General features: G+C 44.5%; 1 protein-coding gene across 1 annotated transcript; it reads left to right on the top strand.

The window, feature by feature from the left end:
- Nucleotides 1-1225: 1225 nt before the first annotated feature.
- Nucleotides 1226-4113, top strand: LOC138774008 (hemoglobin heart muscle subunit alpha-type-like). The gene is made up of 3 exons (XM_069954549.1): nucleotides 1226-1320; nucleotides 3034-3205; nucleotides 3991-4113. Exons 1-3 carry the CDS (start codon nucleotides 1226-1228, stop codon nucleotides 4111-4113), a joined length of 390 nt encoding a protein of 129 aa, XP_069810650.1.
- The last annotated feature ends 13795 nt before the right edge of the window (nucleotides 4114-17908 follow it).

Genomic DNA, 17908 nt, shown 5'->3' with positions numbered 1-17908 from the left:
CACGTGAATCTGGCCCCGACAAGGTGCGGATACACTTACGCTCTAACTATGGTCGACCACTACTCCAAGTGGGTAGTCGTAGTGCCTGTCAGAGATCTGACCGCCAGGACTACAGCCATTAGTTCTACAAGGAATACGTAAAACACTACGACTGCCCAGAGTCCCTACTGACAGACCGGGGGCCGGCCTTTGAGTCTCAACTTTTCCATGAACTGTGCACTTACCACGAGTGTAAGAAGCTGTGGACTACGGACTACCACCCCCAAGGAAATGGCCTCTGCGAAAAGATGAACCAGGTGTTCATCAACATGCTAAGGACAACGAACAATTGCTCGGCCTCCGCTTGGTCAGGTTCCCGGTCTACAGCTGCTATCCCTCGTGCCCATACCGTGACATACCATCAGGCAAGTGGCTAACCGGGTCCCTACCCAGTACTACCACCTACTACTACTCTCAGCGGAGTGGCCCAGCGCATCCCCCTATGTTTTTGCAATCCGTCCTTTTTATCCATTTTTGCAAAAAATGGATGGAAAAAAAGGATACATTTCTGTGCATGTGTTTTGATCCATTGACTTCCATTATAAAAAAAGATGGATCAAAACGCATCTGTTTTTTTAATGTACACAAAAATAAGGTCAAGTACCTTTGTTTTTTTTTTTCAAAAACAGGTGGAAAAAGAAATGGAATGGAAAAATGTAGTGTGAACCCACTATTTTTTAACCAAAACCAGGAGTGGATTGAAAAACACAGAAAGGTTATGTTCACACACTGTTGTAATTACCATTATTTTTAAAACAACGGATGTTATTTGAAAGAACGGCCGTTAAATGGCGGCCATCCACATAACCTTTTAGCATTTTCAATCCATTTCTGATTTTGGTTGCAAAATACTGACCAAAATACGGAGCAAAAATACTGTGTGGGAACATAGCCTTCTCATGATTGTCTGATATTTAGATTTTTTTTTTAAATAAAATTAGTCAAGCCCCTTTACCCAGCACTGGCAGACATGGCTATCATATTGAATATGTGTTTGTGAACATAGTGGCTACATCCCGACTCCCTACCTAGGAGATTTCAGCCAGGCCGGGTTATGGGGAAGATGTATGATTCCAGGTGCTCTGGTCACATGACCCAATCAGCCGCCATTACACCCTCTATAAAGGGGCTGATAGAGTCTGGGGGAATCAGTGCAGATTGAGCAGGAGTAAAGACATCACCTAACATGGCTCTATCAGATGCTGAGAAGGCTTTGCTGGCTCCAGTCATGGCCAAAGCAGTAGATGAGAAAATGGACATTGGATGTACGGCTGTGACCAGGTACTTTCCTTTACTGAGTGGATGGTTTGGGTTTGTTTAATTATGACAATGATTTGTGTATTGATCCTATGTACAGATGTAGCAGAGATAATGGCAATGAGCTATATGCTATTCTGGGCTCTGCTATCTCAGTTCAACCACTAACTCACTACAGCTTTAGAAAACTTCTCTTGGGTTTGGCCAGGTGGTAGAAAGAGCAGGAAACCATAAACTTTCTACATGGGAGGTAGAAGTTGTGGTTAAAGGGGTACTCCGGTGGGGTTTTATTTTATTTTTATTTTTTTTATCTGGTCGGGGAGGAGGTGGCTGAGGGCAACGATTTCCACTTGCCTCCCTGGTTCAAGCGGCGGGTCCCGTATTGCGGCAGCTCCCTCTGATGGAGTAACCCTTTAAGCCTAATAGGGATGGGGAGCCTGTAGTTCTGCAACAAGTGGCAGGTCACAGGCTTCCTGCCCTAAAGTGTGTGTGTGTGTGTGACTCTAGATCCAAGTGATCTTGGGAATTGCTCCGGCTTCTGGGAATGAGCGATTAGCTAAACGTTCTTATTAGGGTGAGTGATCAGCTGAGTGTGCAAATGTCTGCTATGTTGGGCTATAAGCTGCTGAAACATCTGTTAAAGGCTGCACATCTCCCTGTGTAATAGCTGATGGGAGAAAACAGCCCCATAGGCAATCCAGTAGTTTACACAGCCTGGCCTCATTGGTCGTGCTCTGTAAACTATTTTTGGATGGGATTGGTCTAATACAGTCCATGGCCATTCCTGTATTGGGGCATATACATATAGAGCCCTTCAAACTCTTAGCGTAGCTTCACACGTACTGTTTTGCTGCGTGTTTGGTGCGAGTCTTTATTTTCACATGAAAAATCAAAACTCTCAAGTAAAAATCGCACCAACACTCAGCGATACGGTACGTGTGAAGGCACCCTCATAGGGGTTTTGGTGCTACATCAAACTTGATAGATGCTTTGTACTTGTTATATTGGACTTACAGGTGGGGCAATGTTTGTGTTCATCTATGTTAGGGTTGTATATAGAGATGAGCTAATTTACATTACAAACAAAGCTTATTGCTTAGGCTCGGTTCACACTGCAATTTTGCTATCCAATTTTTTGCAAAAAGTAATGCAACCGTGTGCATCTTTATTTCCACTGACTTCCACTATAAAAAAAACCAAAATGCCTCTTAACGTACTTGTCCTTATTTTTCCGTACACTAAAAACATACATTTTTTATTATGGAAGTCAATGGGAAAAACAGATCAAAAATGATGCGCACATATGCATAAACTTTTCCATCAGTTTTTGCAACAAAATGCAGTATGAACCCAGCCTTAGCTCTGCAATCTGCTCATCATCCTGCTGCCTTTGAAGTCTGTGCTGCTTTGTCCTGGGTGCCTGGAAAAGTTGAATGGATCCAGCTTTTCCAGGCACCCAGGATGGAGCGACATGTACTTCAAAAGCAGCAGGGTGAGCAGATTACACAGCTAATGAAGCAATTCACTTAGTTTGTACTGTAAATTCTCTCATCTCTAATTGTATCCACTAATGGGAAGTACCTGACTAGTTTGTGACTTTCCTTGGAGTTACTGGTTTATTCTTGCACCTTTCAGTTCTCGGTATAAGTTTATGGACTTCATAACTTGTATTCTGAATCTTATTTCTTCTGATACTGACATGAAGTTTCTTCTTTGATTGTCCGTTTGTCTTTAAAGGCTCATTAACACCCATGAGGAATTGAAGCCCCTCTTCAGTGGTGTAGACCTACCGACTCATGGAGGAAAGGTCGTACAAATGTTAGCAGATGGAGTAAACAACCTGGACCCAGTTGAAGGGCAGAAAGAGCGGCACACAACAGATCTGAAACTCGGCAAAGAACAGATTATGGTGAGGCTCTAGGATCTGGATGCCATAGCAAGCATCCCCATATACCATCCCAAGTCTTACAGATGGGAAAGTTCTCTGCATGCATGGTCCAGTTGATGGATTTCCCATATGTCTTTAAGATACATTCTTCAATATTACTGAATTATCAGACTGGACTGTCGTGGTGCCCAAGGCTCTTGGCTCATGATGGCCACTGTCAGATCTCAGGATATGTGGTAGGTGATGCTATGACTTCATTACGGACCACTTGGCTCCTTGCTGCAATGTCAGGCCCAGCTACCTCTATCCATTACACATACATAGATAAGATTCTGGTTTAAGGGTACGTTCACACTGCAGAATCTGCTCTGAATTTCCCGTGAAGAATGTGCTGTGGACTCCGCTTAAATTTCCGCCTGTCTCATCTGCCCTCAGAATTGACCTATCAATTCTGAGGGCGGATGAGACCTAGTCAACTAGTGTCCGCAGCATTGGCTTGGCTTGAAATTCGAAGCAGATTCTGTAGTGTGAACATTATAGGGCCACTTAATATGGTGGTTTCCTAACAGGAGCTGCCCCCTTGGCTGGGTCCTTCCCGGAGGGATATCTGGCTAGTCCTGTGTTTTGAGACTCTTCAATGAGGCTCCACAGGCTCTTTTTTTGCATATTCATGTTTCCCAGGGGGCAATGCACCTAGGACTTAACTGCATTGAGCTCTCACTAGCAGCCGACAGTGTCGTTTGGCTGGTCTCCCTGAGTTCAGCAATCTGTTTCTCTAATACAACATTGTCGTCTTTCTCCTCTAGTGGCTGCTGAATATCTTCCTAGACATCATCAATGAAAAGTTCTCCAGTGACCTCGATAAGGATGTCCAGGCGGCTTTTGACAAGTACCTCAACAAGGTTGCCTGTATCCTGAGCTCCAGCTGAGCTTGGACAATACCTGAGGATCCATCAAGTGTCTCCTACAAATGTCTCAATAAATGAATGGAAGCTCTTAAAACTGTCTTGCTTTTGTCACTAGTGCTTAGGAAAAGATATTACTTAAACCAGTTATGAATCTCCATTATTTAGCTGTAGGTTTCTGTGGTTGCAGCAAAAGCCTCCCCCTGGGGCAGTGTTCATACAATTGCAGTTCTTTGGTTATAGTCTATGGGGGAAATCTATGAAGGGCTCTGTGCCTATTTTAGTGAAGTGTTAGATGTGCCCATTTTTTGGTCAAAGTGGTATTCATGAACCAGTAATGTGCAGATATTTTGCCTTTGTGTATTCACCTTATGCTGCATTTACACAAAGCTATAATTCGCCTAATCGATCGTTTAACGTTTTTGAAGCAACAATTTGGTTTTTATAACACCAGCGTTTAGATGAAATCATTAGAAAATTCATAAGGATCGTTTTTAAGATAGCTTAACGAGAACCAATCACCTAAAATTCACTATCCCTATTATCAAAGGTCCTCTCTCCCTAAGTCTATCTATGAAGATACAGACTGCCTTTGCAGTCTGTATCTTATTCTTTACCTAATTCTTCCTCTTCTGTGAAGTAATGCTGGGCGCCGCCATTTTGATGACGTCACGCTGGAACGCACCACTGGAACGCAATTGATGTCATCAAGATGGCGGCGGCCAGCATTAATGCACCGGAACAAAGGAGCAGGTAAAGTATAAGATACAGACTGCAAAGACAGTCTGTATCTTTACGAAGTCTATTTATGAAGATACAGACTGCATTTGCAGTCTGTATCTAATACTTTACCTGCTCCTTTGTTCCGGTGCAGTAATGCCGGCCGCCGCCATCTTGATGACGTCACGTGCGTTCCAGCGTGACGTCAAAAAGATGGCGGCGGCCGCCATTACTGCACCGGAACAAAGGAGCAGGTAAAGTATTAGATACAGACTGCAAATGCAGTCTGTATCTTCATTTTGTCTATTTATAAAGATACAGACTGCCTTTTGCAGTCTGTATCTTATACTTAACCTGATCCTCTGGTCCGCTGTAGCATGGTCGGCCGCCATCTTGATTTAGTCTTTTGCGTTCCAGCGGTGGAACGCAAGTGGCGTCATTAAGATGGCGGCGCCCGGCCTTGCCGCTCTGCATGACGGGAGCTTCCTGTCTCGCGCCGGCTCTTTTAAAAAGAGCCGGCGCGAGACAGGAAAGTAAAAAGTAAATATTTTAAAAACGCAACCAAAAAAATAATCAATTATATTTACAAATATTAATAAAATAATGAAATACATCTAATTAGGGAAAAAAAAATTTTGGTTATCATCCATGATTGGTTCTCTTTAAGCCCTTCATTCACATAGGGTGAATCTTTGAAAGTCTGTTTACACAAAGCGATCTGCAAGTTTTTAGCGACCGATTTGAGAACATGTTGAAAGATCAAAATGAACTAGATTTGCATTTCCAGGGAAATACATAGTGCTTGAAAAGGAGCGCCCCTTTTACCAGTGACTTCCTTTTAAGAGAAACTTTAATCCTGGGTCCCATCCCTTTAGGAGCAACTTGGCTCTCGTCCCTCTAAGGGCGACCTGGGTCCTTTTGCTCTTAAAGGGACCCAGTTTCACTCTTAAAGGGACCCAGTTTCATGCTCTGTTGCTCTTAAAGGGACCCAGGTTGCTCTTAAAGGGACCCAGGTTGCTCTTAAAGGGACCCAGGTTGCTCTTAAAGGGACCCAGGTTGCTCTTAAAGGGACCCAGGTTGCTCTTAAAGGGACCCAGGTTGCTCTTAAAGGGACCCAGGTTGCTCTTAAAGGGACCCAGGTTGCTCTTAAAGGGACCCAGGTTGCTCTTAAAGGGACCCAGGTTGCTCTTAAAGGGACACAGGTTGCTCTTAAAGGGACACAGGTTGCTCTTAAAGGGACACAGGTTGCTCTTAAAGGGACACAGGTCGCTCTTAAAGGCCATATTTTGCTCTTAAAGGAATCTAGGTCGGTCTTAAAGGGACCCATTTTGCTGTTAAAGGGACATATTCAGCTATTAAAGGGACCAAGGTCGCTCTTAAAGGGACATATTTTGCTCTTGAAAGGAACTCATTTTGCTCTTGAAAGGACCCAGGTGGCTCTTAAAGGGACCCAGGTTGCTCTAAAAAGGGCCATTTCTGCTCTTAAATGGATTAATTTTGCACTAAAAGGGACCCAGGTCGCTCCTAAAAGGGACCCAGGTCGCTCCTAAAAGGGACCCAGGTCGCTCCTAAAAGGGACCCGGGTCACTCTAGCGCCATGGGTCCCATACCTTTTGGAGTGACTTGGGTCCCTTTAAGAGCAACATGGGTCCCGTCCCTTTAAGAGCGACTTGGGTCCCTTTTAAGAGCGACTTGCGACTTGCGTTACTTTAAGGGCGACCTGGGTACTTATAATGGTAAAGATCATTGCTCGGTTACCATGACAATCTTACTCATGTCAGTGAGACAAAATCGTTAAGGACCTTCCATATATTACATCTTCTATTGGCCAATAGTGGACATGTGACTGTGGATGGTGTGATACAGTGACTGACAAGACCTTAGAGTTCCTATTGGCTGCTATATTTCAGCTATTTGCATATGTGCTGTGATTGGCTGTTAGCGGTTAGAGTGTGGCCATTATTTGCAATGGGCCATTATTTTCTATGGGAAATTTGGGGTCTTTAAACGTAAATTTCTTAAAAATAACAAATTCTATCGAAATAAGAAATAGATAGCACACCACACACCGCCGAGGGCTTCAAAACGCAGTTTGAACGGAGTGTGTGCGCAAAGCGGTTCGGGCTGTATTACGTGCAGAAAAATGTCTGAAAGAAGAAGAAGAATACGGATTACAATATAGTGCTTTTCAAGCACTATAACTATTTCTCGCTTGTCACTTGATCGTTTGCTGCGTTTACCTGGAAAAGCTGGATCCAGACTTCAAAGGCAGCAGGGTGATGAGCAGATTGCAGAGCTAAGGCTGGGTTCATACTGCTTTGTTGCAAAAACTGACAATTCGAACTATAACTATAATATGTAATTTATATATAACTAGAAAATGTACCCGGCGCTGCCCGGGTATAAAGTGTCAGTGTGTTAATTAGATTTGTTCTAAGGTGCCCAGGAGGCAAAGCTAAAGGTATTGTTTCATCTAAGTTAATCAGTAGAATTAGTGTATACCTGTAGTGCATAGTTGGAGGGGTTCTGTGTACCCACAATGTATAGTTTTTAGGGGGCTCGCATATCTGTAGTGCATAGTTGGGGGGCTGCATACCTATAGTGTGTAGTTGGGGGGGTCCTGTATACCTATAGTGTGTAGTTGGGGGGGGCTGTATACCTGCAGTGTACAGTTGGTGAAGGTCCTGTATACCTGTACTGTATAGTTCGGGGGTCCTGTATACCTGTAGTATATAGTTGGTGCTGTATACCTGTAATGTATAGTTGGTGGAGGTCTTGTATACCTGTAGTTTATAGTTAAAGGGTCCTGGATACCTGTAGTGTATAATTGGTGGAGGTCTTGTATACCTGTAGTATATAGTTCGGGGGTCCTGTATACCTGTAGTGCATAGTTTGAGGGTCTTGTATACCTGTAGTATAGAGTTGGTGGAGGTCCTGTATACCTGTAGTGTATAGTTTAGGGTCCTATATACCTGTAGTATATAGTTGGTGGAGTTCCTGTATACCTGTAGTATATAGCTTTGGTGTCCTGTATACCTGTAGTAAAGAGTTGGTGAAGGTGCTGTATACCTGTAGTATAGAGTTGGTGTAGGTCCTGTATACCTGTAGTGTATAGTTTTGAGGTCCTGTATACCTGTAGTGTATAGTTTTGGGGTCCTATATACCTGTAGTATATAGTTGGTGGAGTTCCTGTATACCTGTAGTGTATAGTTTTGGGGTCCTGTATACCTGTAGTGTACAGTTTGGGGTCCTGTATACCTGTAGAATATTGTTGGTGGAGGTCCTGTATACCTGAAGTATATAGTTGGTGGAGGTCCTGTATACCTGTAGTATATAGTTGGTGGAGGTCCCATGCACTTGTAGTGTATAGTTTTGGGGTCCTGTATACCTGTAGTGTCCTGTATACCTGCAGGGTCGTATTTACCATTAGGCACCCATGGTCTGGTGCGTAGGGTAGCACCTTGCAGAGAAGCAGGGGCGGTCTTGGCATTTCTGGGGCCCCAAGCGAAGTTATGTCCGGGGCCCCCCCTCGACACGCGTTCCAAAACAATAGACCGCTGTGTGTTGCCCCCAGTAGTATATACCCCTTGTGTGCTGCCCCCAATAGTATATACCCCTTGTTTGCTTCCCCCAGTAGTATATAGACCTCCTGTGTGCTGCCCCAGTTGTATATAGCCCCTGTGTGCTCCCCCACTAGTATATAGGCCCCCTGTGTGCTCACTCAGGGGTATTTAGCCCCCCTGTGTGCTCCCCCACTTGGATATAGACCTCCTGTTTGCTCCCCCACTTGGATATAGACCTCCTGTAGTATATAAACCCCCTGTGTGGTTCCCCCAGTAGTATATAGACCCCCTGTGTGCCCCACCAGTATTATATAGACCCCTTGTGTGCTGCCCCAGTAGTATACAGACCCCTGTGTGCTCCCCCAGTTATATATAGACCACCTGTGCCTCACAAGTAGTATATAGACCCCCTGTATGTTCCCCCAGTAGTATATAGACCCCTGTGTTCCCCACCAGTAGTATATAGACCCCTGTGTGCTCCCCCAGTAGTATATAGCCCTCCTGTGTGCTCCCCCACTTGGATATAGACCTCCTGTGTGCTCTCCAAGTTGTATATAGACCCCATTCTTCTGCCCCAAGTAGTATATAGACCCCCTGTGTGCTGCCCCCAGTAGTATATAGACCCCTCTGTGAAGCCCCAGTAGTCTATAGCCCCCCTGTGTGCTCCCCCTGTTATATAGCCCCTCTGTGTGCTCCCCCCATTTATATAGACCCCCGATGTGCGCTCCCCCAGTTAAACAGACCCCTGTGTGCTCCCCCTCCCATATAGTATATAACACAATAAAACAAACACTTATACTCACCTGGGTCCGGGCGTCTTCTCTTCACTCTTGTGGCCGCAGGAAGGGTTTTCCCTGCAATCACAAGAGGCCTCACTCCCCTTGTCCTGGCGCCGATGCTTCAGTGATGTCACTGGAGCGCCGGCACCACAAGGACAAAGCTGCCACTTGTGACGGCAGGGAAAACACTTCCTGCGGCCACAAGGGTGACTGACAGGAAGGGAGCCAATATCTCCCGCCCTGTCAGTGCTGCTGCATGTAACTATGAGCACTCATTACGAGTGCTCATAGTTACAGTTCAGATGGCAGCAGCAAGCGAGGCAGCAGCCCTGTCCAGCGGTCTTGAGCACAAGAAAAGAGCGGGGCGTGGGGGCCCCCCTGGACGTTGGGGGCCCCAAGCGATCGCTTGGGGTGCTTGGTGCCAAAGACCACCACTGCAGAGAAGCAGTACCCTCCCGTTCAGTCACAGTGTGTTATTCAGTCACAGTGTGTCGGTATTGGTCATGTCTGGTATGGCGGTGTTATCCAGTCACAGTATGGCGTGTTGGTCAGGTCTGGTATGGCAGTGTTATTCAGTCACAGTGTGTCGGTATTGGTCATGTCTGGTATGACAGTGTTATCCAGTCACAGTGTGGTGGTATTGGTCAGGTCTGGTGTGGCGGTGTTCTCCAGTCACAGTGTGGTGGTATTGGTCAGGTCTGGTATAGTGGTGTTATCCAGTCACAGCATGGCGGTATTGGTCAGGTGTGGTATGGCAGTGTTATCCAGTCACAGTATGGCGGTATTGGTCAGGTCTGGTATGGCAGTGTTATCCAGTCACAGTATGGCGGTATTGGTCAGGTGTGGTATGACAGTGTTATCCAGTTACAGTATGGCGGTATTGGTCAGGTCTGATATAGCAGTTTTTTCCAGTCATAGTATGGTGGTATTGGTCAGGTGTGTTATGACAGTGTTATCCCGTCACAGTATGGTGGTATTGGTCAGGTCTGGTATAGCGGTGTTATCCAGTCACAGTATGGCAGTATTGGTCAGGTCTGGTGTGGCGGTGTTACCCAGTCAAAGTTTGGTGGTATTGGTCAGGTCTGGTATGGCAGTGTTATCCAGTCACAGAATAGCGGTATTGGTCAGGTCTGGTGTGGCAGTGTTATCCAGTCACAGCATAGCGGTATTGGTCAGGTGTGGTATGGCAGTGTTATCCAGTCACAGTATATGGCAGTATTGATCAGGTCTGGTATGGCAGTGTTATCCAGTCACAGTTTGCCGGTATTGGTCAGGTCTGGTGTGGCAGTGTCATCCAGTCACAGTATGCCGGTATTGGTCAGGTCTGGTATGACAGTGTTATCCAGTCACAGTATGGCGGTATTGGTCAGGTCTGGTGTGGCAGTGTTATCCAGTCACAGTATGGTGGTATTGGTCAGGTCTGGTGTGGCAGTGTTACCCAGTCACAGTTTGGTATACCTGAGGAGATTTTCCCATTCATCTCTATGGGGCGCCGCTCTTCCCCCTCCCCCTCCCCTCCTGTACATCTGGCGGGGACGGGACCTTCGCTAAAACCTTTCCTGGCACCCAATGTTTCTGTGTGACAAATTTGGGGTCAAACGGTTCAGGCGTTTGGAAGTCTATTTGGGACAGACAGACAGAAAGACAGACTATGATTTTTATTATATAGATTGTGTCCAATTGACTTTCTGGCCTTCATGTTATCAGCATTACCAGCCTTCATCACAGGTGTTCTCACTGTTCATCTGAAGCCTGGTAATGCTGATCACATCAAGGTCAGGTTGGACAAAGCTGAGGAGCTCATAAAGGTGCATTTACACAAAACGATAATTGGCCCGATCGTACGATTAAAGACTTTTTTTCATAACGATCAGCATTTATACGGTACGATATATCGTACGGAAAAATCGTTTTGCGATCGCCTAAGCTTATCTCACACATTGGTTAAATCGGCGAACGACTGTTCACACGGAACGATCTGCGAATTTTTGCGAAAGACGATTTGATAACATTTTGAAGGATCAAAATGAATGATTTCTCGTTCGCTGCGTTTACATGTACGATATCGTTCAAATTCGATTGTTATCGCGCAAATTCGCACGATAATCGTTACGTGTAAACGCACCTTAATTGACTATGTAAAAAAAACAAACAAAAAAAAAACCTGCAACTTTGTGAACACAACCTAAATCTTACTACAATGTATCATTCTAGGCTGTTTAAGGGTGCCTTCACACTTACCGTATCGCTGCTTATTTCTCGCACAAAACTCGCATGAAAGTAGCTGCGTGTTTTTTGTGGTGTTGAAGTCTCCTGTGAAAATAATATAAAAATCAAAACTTGCATGTAAAAATCGCACCAAACACGCAGTGAGAATACACATACATTGGCTTGATAGGAATCAGTATCACTGGATTTATGTGCGAGAAACTCGCAGCGATACGGTACGTGTGAAGGCACAATAAAGAAGATTGTTTAGACATAATAGTATCAAACTAAAGGCCCTATTACACGAACAATTATCGGCTGATCGTCATGTGTAATAGAAGGCAATGATCAGCCAATGTGAAAGCTGATAGCTGCTGTCGTTTTCTTTTCAACACGTGGAATAGGAGTGGCGGCAGCAGACTGCTGCTATTCTCTATGGGCTGCCCGGACAATCTAGCGATCACCAGAGTCTCATCCCTCCGTACTTACCCGCTCTCTGCCACTGTGTGCAATGGCAGGTATCTCAGAACAAGGAACAAATGAGCGCTGACAGCGCTTGTTTTCTCCTCCAGTCGCCCTGTGTAATAAGGGCTTAGGGTAGCTTCACACATACCTTATCGCTGCGTCGGCTAGGTCCTGGCAGATAACTTTCACTACATACACGCAGCGGTCTGAACGATCGCTGTGTGTATATAATTCTGCCAGCCGCTTAACCCCTTCAGCTGCCGCCCGGCTCCCGCTTTGTATACATTACCTGTCCTTGCTGCACGGGGTCCCGGCGTACTGCTCTCCCGCCCGGCCAATCGGTGTGTTGCCCTGCTGCAGCCACTGATTGGCCGGGCGGGAGAGCAGTACGCCGGGACCCCGTGTAGCGACGACAGGTAATGTATACAGCGAAGCGGGAGCCGGGCGGCAGCTGAAGGGGTTAAGCGGCCGGCAGAATTACATACACGCAGCGGTCGTTCAGACTGCTGCGTGTATGTAGTTAAAGTGATCTGCCAGGAACCAGCCAACTTGGAGCGTTATTAACGCAGCGATACGGTACGCGTGAAGCTACCCTATAGCAGTATTACAAACTGATTTGGCCAGGAGTGTTAGGAAAGTTCCTGCTGGTGATCAACGTGTAAAGGTTTCACCATCTGTGGAGGATGGAAAACGCCTGATCCTCAGCCGATCTGGCTTTTAGAGCAGGCTTTCAAATTTTGTTAGGCACATCAGGTAAATGGGGGGGGGGGGAAGAGATGTGAACCAGATAATTCAAAACGTACAGCACTTCTGTATAGCTGTCAGCTTAAAGGGGTTATCCAGTGCTACAAAAACATGGCCACTTTCCCTTTATTGTTGTCTCCAGATTGGGTGGGGTTTTGCAACTCGGTTCCATTGAAGTAAATGGAGCTTAATTGCAAACCACACCTGAACTGGAGACAACAGTAGGGGGAAAAGTGGCCATGTTTTTGTAGCGCTGGATAACCCCTTTAAGGACCCGTTCACATAATGGAATCGGCCCTGAGATTCTGTGAAGACTCAGTGCTGAATCCTGCCTTCAATCTCTTTAAACCGGAGGGCTCACAGCACCTCTCCACTCAAAGGGTTCCATGCACACTGAGCAATATTCGAGGAATTAAAAAAAAAAAGATTTCTGCTTGAAAATTCCTCTTCTATTCTGCTCTGGTAGAATAGGAGCTGAATTCTGCTTGCACTCCACTCAAATTCAAGGCCCATTGACTTCTATAGGATGTCTCTAGCAGAAAGCACCCAAAGAAGTGACATGTTACTACTCTGGGCAGAAAGCAGATCTTCGGCAGTTCTGCAGTGTGAACAACACAATAGGACACTGCTCTGTTCAAATTTTAAGGGAGGAATTTGAGAGGATTCCTCTTCAATTTCTCTCCTTTTGCTCAGTGTGCATGAGCCCAAAGAATTGACATGTCAATTCTTTAAGCAGGGAGGTACATGACCCCTTCCATTCAAAAACAGGCAGGATCCAATGCAGAGTCTGTGTGGGGGTTATCCACACGGAATCTCAGCACCAATTCTGTAATCTCAATAAGGCCTTAAAAGGGGTTATATGGTGCTACAAAAACATGGCCACTTTTTCCCTTCTAGTTTCCAGTTCAGGTGTGGTCTGAAATTTAACCCCTTCGGGACCAGGCTAATTTTCATTTTAGCGTTTTCGTTTTTTCCTCCTTGTGCTTAAAAGGCCATAGCACTTGCATTTTTCCACCTAGAGACCCACATGAGCCCTTATTATTTGCGTCACTAATTGTACTTTGCAATGACAGGCTGAATTTTTGCATAAAGTATACTACGAAACCAGAAAAAAATTCAAAGTGTGGTGAAATTGAAAAAAAACAACACATTTCTTTTATTTGGGGGAAATGTGTTTTTACGCCATTCGCCCTGGGGTAAAACTGACTTGTTATGCATGTTCCTCAAGTCGTTACGATTAAAACAATATATAACATGTATAACTTATATTGTATCTAATGGCCTGTAAAAAATTCAAACCATTGTTAACAAATATACGTTCCTTAAAATCGCTCCATTCCCAGGCTTTTAACGCTTTTATCCTTTGGCCTATGGGGCTGTATGAGGTGTCATTTTTTGCGCCATGATGTTTACTTTCGATTGATACCTTGATTGCGCATATGCAACTTTTTGATCGCTTTTTATTACATTTTTTCTGGATTTGATGCGACCAAAAATGCGCAATTTTGCACTTTGGGATTTTTTTTTGCGCTGACGCCGTTTACCTTGCGAGATCAGGAATGTGATTAATAGTTCGGGCGATTACGCACGCGGCGATAGCAAACATGTTTGCTTATTTATTTACTTTTATTTATAACCTGTGAAAATGGGGGTTGATTCTGACTTTATTAGGGGAGGGGGCTTTTTATTGATAACACTTTTTTTTTTAACTTTTACACTTACACTAGAAGCCCCCCTAGGGGACTTCGAGTGTAATTGCACTGATCTCTCATAGAGATCTCTGCAGCATAGATATGCTGCAGAGATCCATGAGATAGGCACTTGTTTACTTCCGGCTGCTGCAGCCGGAAGTAAACGAGTGCCGAGCCGGGGACGGTGTCATCTTGGAGCAGTCTCCGTCCAGCAGCACATACGGAGATCGCTCCTCCGGGATAACGTCCCGGGGGAGCGATCTCCGCCACTAGACACCAGGGATAAGCTGAATCCGGTAACAGATTCTAAAGCCGGAAATGGATTTGAAAAGATGAAAAATCTCACTATTTCCTTTATGACCTGTTCCCTGTTTATAGTCTGATCCTGGCTTTGGCTTAAAAAAAAATCTGTCAGATAAATCTCTCTGTGTAAAGGCACCATCACTGCATTATTTGCAGTACTTTATAATTTCATTGTGGTCCCACCCACACAGTTACTACCTGTAACACCACACAGCACACTGTATTCTCTACCTGTAACACCACACAGCACACTGTATTCTCTACCTGTAACACCACACAGCACGCTGTATTCTCTACCTGTAACACCACACAGCACACTGTATTCTCTACCTGTAACACCACACAGGACGCTGTATTCTCTACCTGTAACACCACACAGGACGCTGTATTCTCTACCTGTAACACCACACAGCACGCTGTATTCTCTACCTGTAACACCACACAGCACGCTGTATTCTCTACCTGTAACACCACGCAGCACGCTGTACTCTCTACCTGTAACACCACACAGCACGCTGTATTCTCTACCTGTAACATTGATATTGGAATAAAGTAAAAAAAAACTTTTTGAATTTAATTTTTTTCCCATTTCCACGTACATATTATGATCAAGCATCTTTTATCTTTGAAGTTGAGCCCCACAATAAGGAGTTTATCTAATATTATCTTACATGGGAGGTCGAATTGGCAGTGCTGGCTCTGATCCCCTCTGCCATTTGGCATCATTTACTTGTGCTGTTGCATCATTTTTGTGAATACGCTGCAGTACTGCAATGAAACTCTAACTTGAGTGAACACAGCCCAAATTTCACTTCACACTTCTGCACATTCAGCGAAATCAGTGCAGCAGCTGCTTCTGGCCGGTCAGAGATGGTGATTCACTCAGGGGATTGGGGGATCCAGCCAACATGTACATCCTGCTGTGAGTTTGTCTGCCTATAGGGTGTACAGGGCACGGATCCGTTACATGTGAACGCACCCTTAATGTTCTTATATTAGAAATTTTTTTCCTTATGTGGAATAGCCCTTTGTGCCTTGTACTAAAGAGGAGGTTCCACAGTCACCCAGTATAAGAATGACCATGGACTGTATTAGACCATGGGGGAGATTCATCAAACATGGAGTAAAGTGAAACTGGTTCAGTTGCCCCTAGCAACCAATCAGATTCCACCTTTCATTTTCCAAAGAGTCTCTGGGGAATAAAAGGTGGAATCTGATTGGTTGCTAGGGGCAACTGAGCCAGTTTTACTTTACACCATGTTTGATAAATCTCCCACATGGTGTAGTGTGTGAACCTATGTTCGATACAATTACCTGGCACACACGTGTCTGAATGCCATAGTGCCTGGGTTTAATATTGTTAGAGAAGTTGACATGGTGCAGTCATCATAATATTCACATTGTAGTCTAAGGGTGGGTTCATACTGAGGAATTCTCGCGGATAATATCCGTAGAATTCCGCAGTATGTCCGCGCGTCTTTCCGTCGGCTTCATAGACACCATTCTATGGGCCGGCGTGTTCCGCTATCCGCGGAAAGAAGTGACATGTCACTTGGGTGAGTTCACACTGAGGAATGTGAATGGAAAAGTACCTGTGGATTCCATCGCTTGTCCCCGCTCGCGGCCGCATGCACCTCCGCCTGTGCTATAGACAACATTGTATGCACAGACGGATTTCGGCGGACGGCAGAATTCACCGACCATATAATGGAGTCTATGGCACGGACAGAGATGCGTGCAGGCGCGAGCATGGGCGAACGACGGAATCCGCAGGAACTTCTCCACACGGATTCCTCAGTGTGAACTCTATGATGGTAAAGTCATGTATGACCAGACCTGCTGGGTTCATAGTGACAGTTGTCTGTGTTGTATCAGCCAAGCCCCCCTTCCCCACCGCTGACAAACATGGCTATCATATAGCATGCGTGTTAGGCTGGGTTCACACTGTATTTTTGCAGTCTTTTAAATGTATGTTTTATGAAAAAAGAAAAAGATGGGAAAAAAAACGGATGCAATTGTGTGCAATCTATTTGGATCCATTTTTCCATTGACTTCCATTATAAACCACATTTTTGTGTACATTAGAAGTAACCATTTAATACGGATTGCAAAAATCCAGTGTGAGGCTATGTTCCCACACAGTATTTTTTCTCAGTATTTTGCAACCAAAACCTGGAGTGGATTGAAGAGACAGAAATGTTATGTTCACACACTGTTGAAATTGAGTGGATAGCCGTCACTTAATGGCAAATCATTACCGTTATTTTAAAACAACGGCCATTATTTGCTATTAAATGACGCCCAACCACTCAATTTCAACAGTGTGTAAACATAACATTTCTGTCTCTTCAATCCACTCCAGGTTTTGGTTGAAAAGTACTAAGCAAAAATATTGTGTGTGAACATAGGCTTAACCTCATAAGATGTGAACACAGTGGCTGTATCCTGACTCCAGGCCAGGTTATGGGGAGATTTATGATTCCAGGTGCGCTGGTCACATGACTCAATCAGCCGCCATTGCTTCCTATATAAAGGGTCTGATTGAGTCTGAGAGAATCAGTGCAAATTGATCAGGAATAGAGGCATTACATAACACAATGGTGCTATTAGATGTGGAGAAGGTCAAAATAAGGAAATAGAGACTAGGGGGGAGATTTATCCAACATGGTGTAAAGTAAAACTGGCTCAGTTGCCCCTAGCAACCAATCAGATTCCACCTTTCATTCCTCTCAGACTCTTTGGAAAATGAAAGGTGGAGTCTGATTGGTTGCTAGGGGCAACTGAGCCAGTTTCACTTTACACCATGTTGGATAAATCTCCCCCCTATGTTTGTCTTTTTTATCCATTTTTTGAAAAAAACGGATACATTTGTGTGCATGTGTTTTGATCCATTGACTTCGATTATAAAAAAAGACGGCTCAAAACGCATCTGTTTTTTTAATGTACACAAAAATAAGGTCAAGGACCTTTGTTTTGTTTTTTTCAAAAATAGCTGAAAAAAAAATATGAAATGGAAAAACGTAGTGTGAACCCACTATTTTTCAACCAAAACCAGGAGTGGATTGAAAAACACAGAAAGGTTATGTTCACACACTGTTGTAATTACCATTATTTTTAAAACAACGGATGTTATTTAAAGGAACGGCCGGTAAATGGCGGCCATCCACTAAATTTCAGTGTGTGAACATAACCTTTCAGTATTTTCTTTTTTTTTTTTTTTTTTTTTCATTTTATTCCAAAAAAAAAGTATGTTACAGTCAAAACCACATGCTCATTACACTAAATTGCCTTCACACAATAATCAACCATTATTATGTAATAAAAAAAAAAAAAAAAGCCCTCCCGA

This window comes from Dendropsophus ebraccatus, chromosome 15 (genome assembly GCF_027789765.1).
Source record: "Dendropsophus ebraccatus isolate aDenEbr1 chromosome 15, aDenEbr1.pat, whole genome shotgun sequence".
In the NCBI taxonomy this organism is placed as follows: domain Eukaryota; kingdom Metazoa; phylum Chordata; class Amphibia; order Anura; family Hylidae; genus Dendropsophus; species Dendropsophus ebraccatus.
This window is presented reverse-complemented; position numbering and strand designations above follow the sequence as displayed.

Bases quoted from the DNA above. Each gene is read 5' to 3' on its own strand.
- LOC138774008 (XM_069954549.1), top strand. From the start codon at position 1,226: ATGGCTCTATCAGATGCTGAGAAGGCTTTGCTGGCTCCAGTCATGGCC. The intron at 1,321-3,033 runs GTACTTTCCTTT...TTGTCTTTAAAG, and splicing joins GGATGTACGGCTGTGACCAG to GCTCATTAACACCCATGAGG. The intron at 3,206-3,990 runs GTGAGGCTCTAG...TTTCTCCTCTAG, and splicing joins TCGGCAAAGAACAGATTATG to TGGCTGCTGAATATCTTCCT.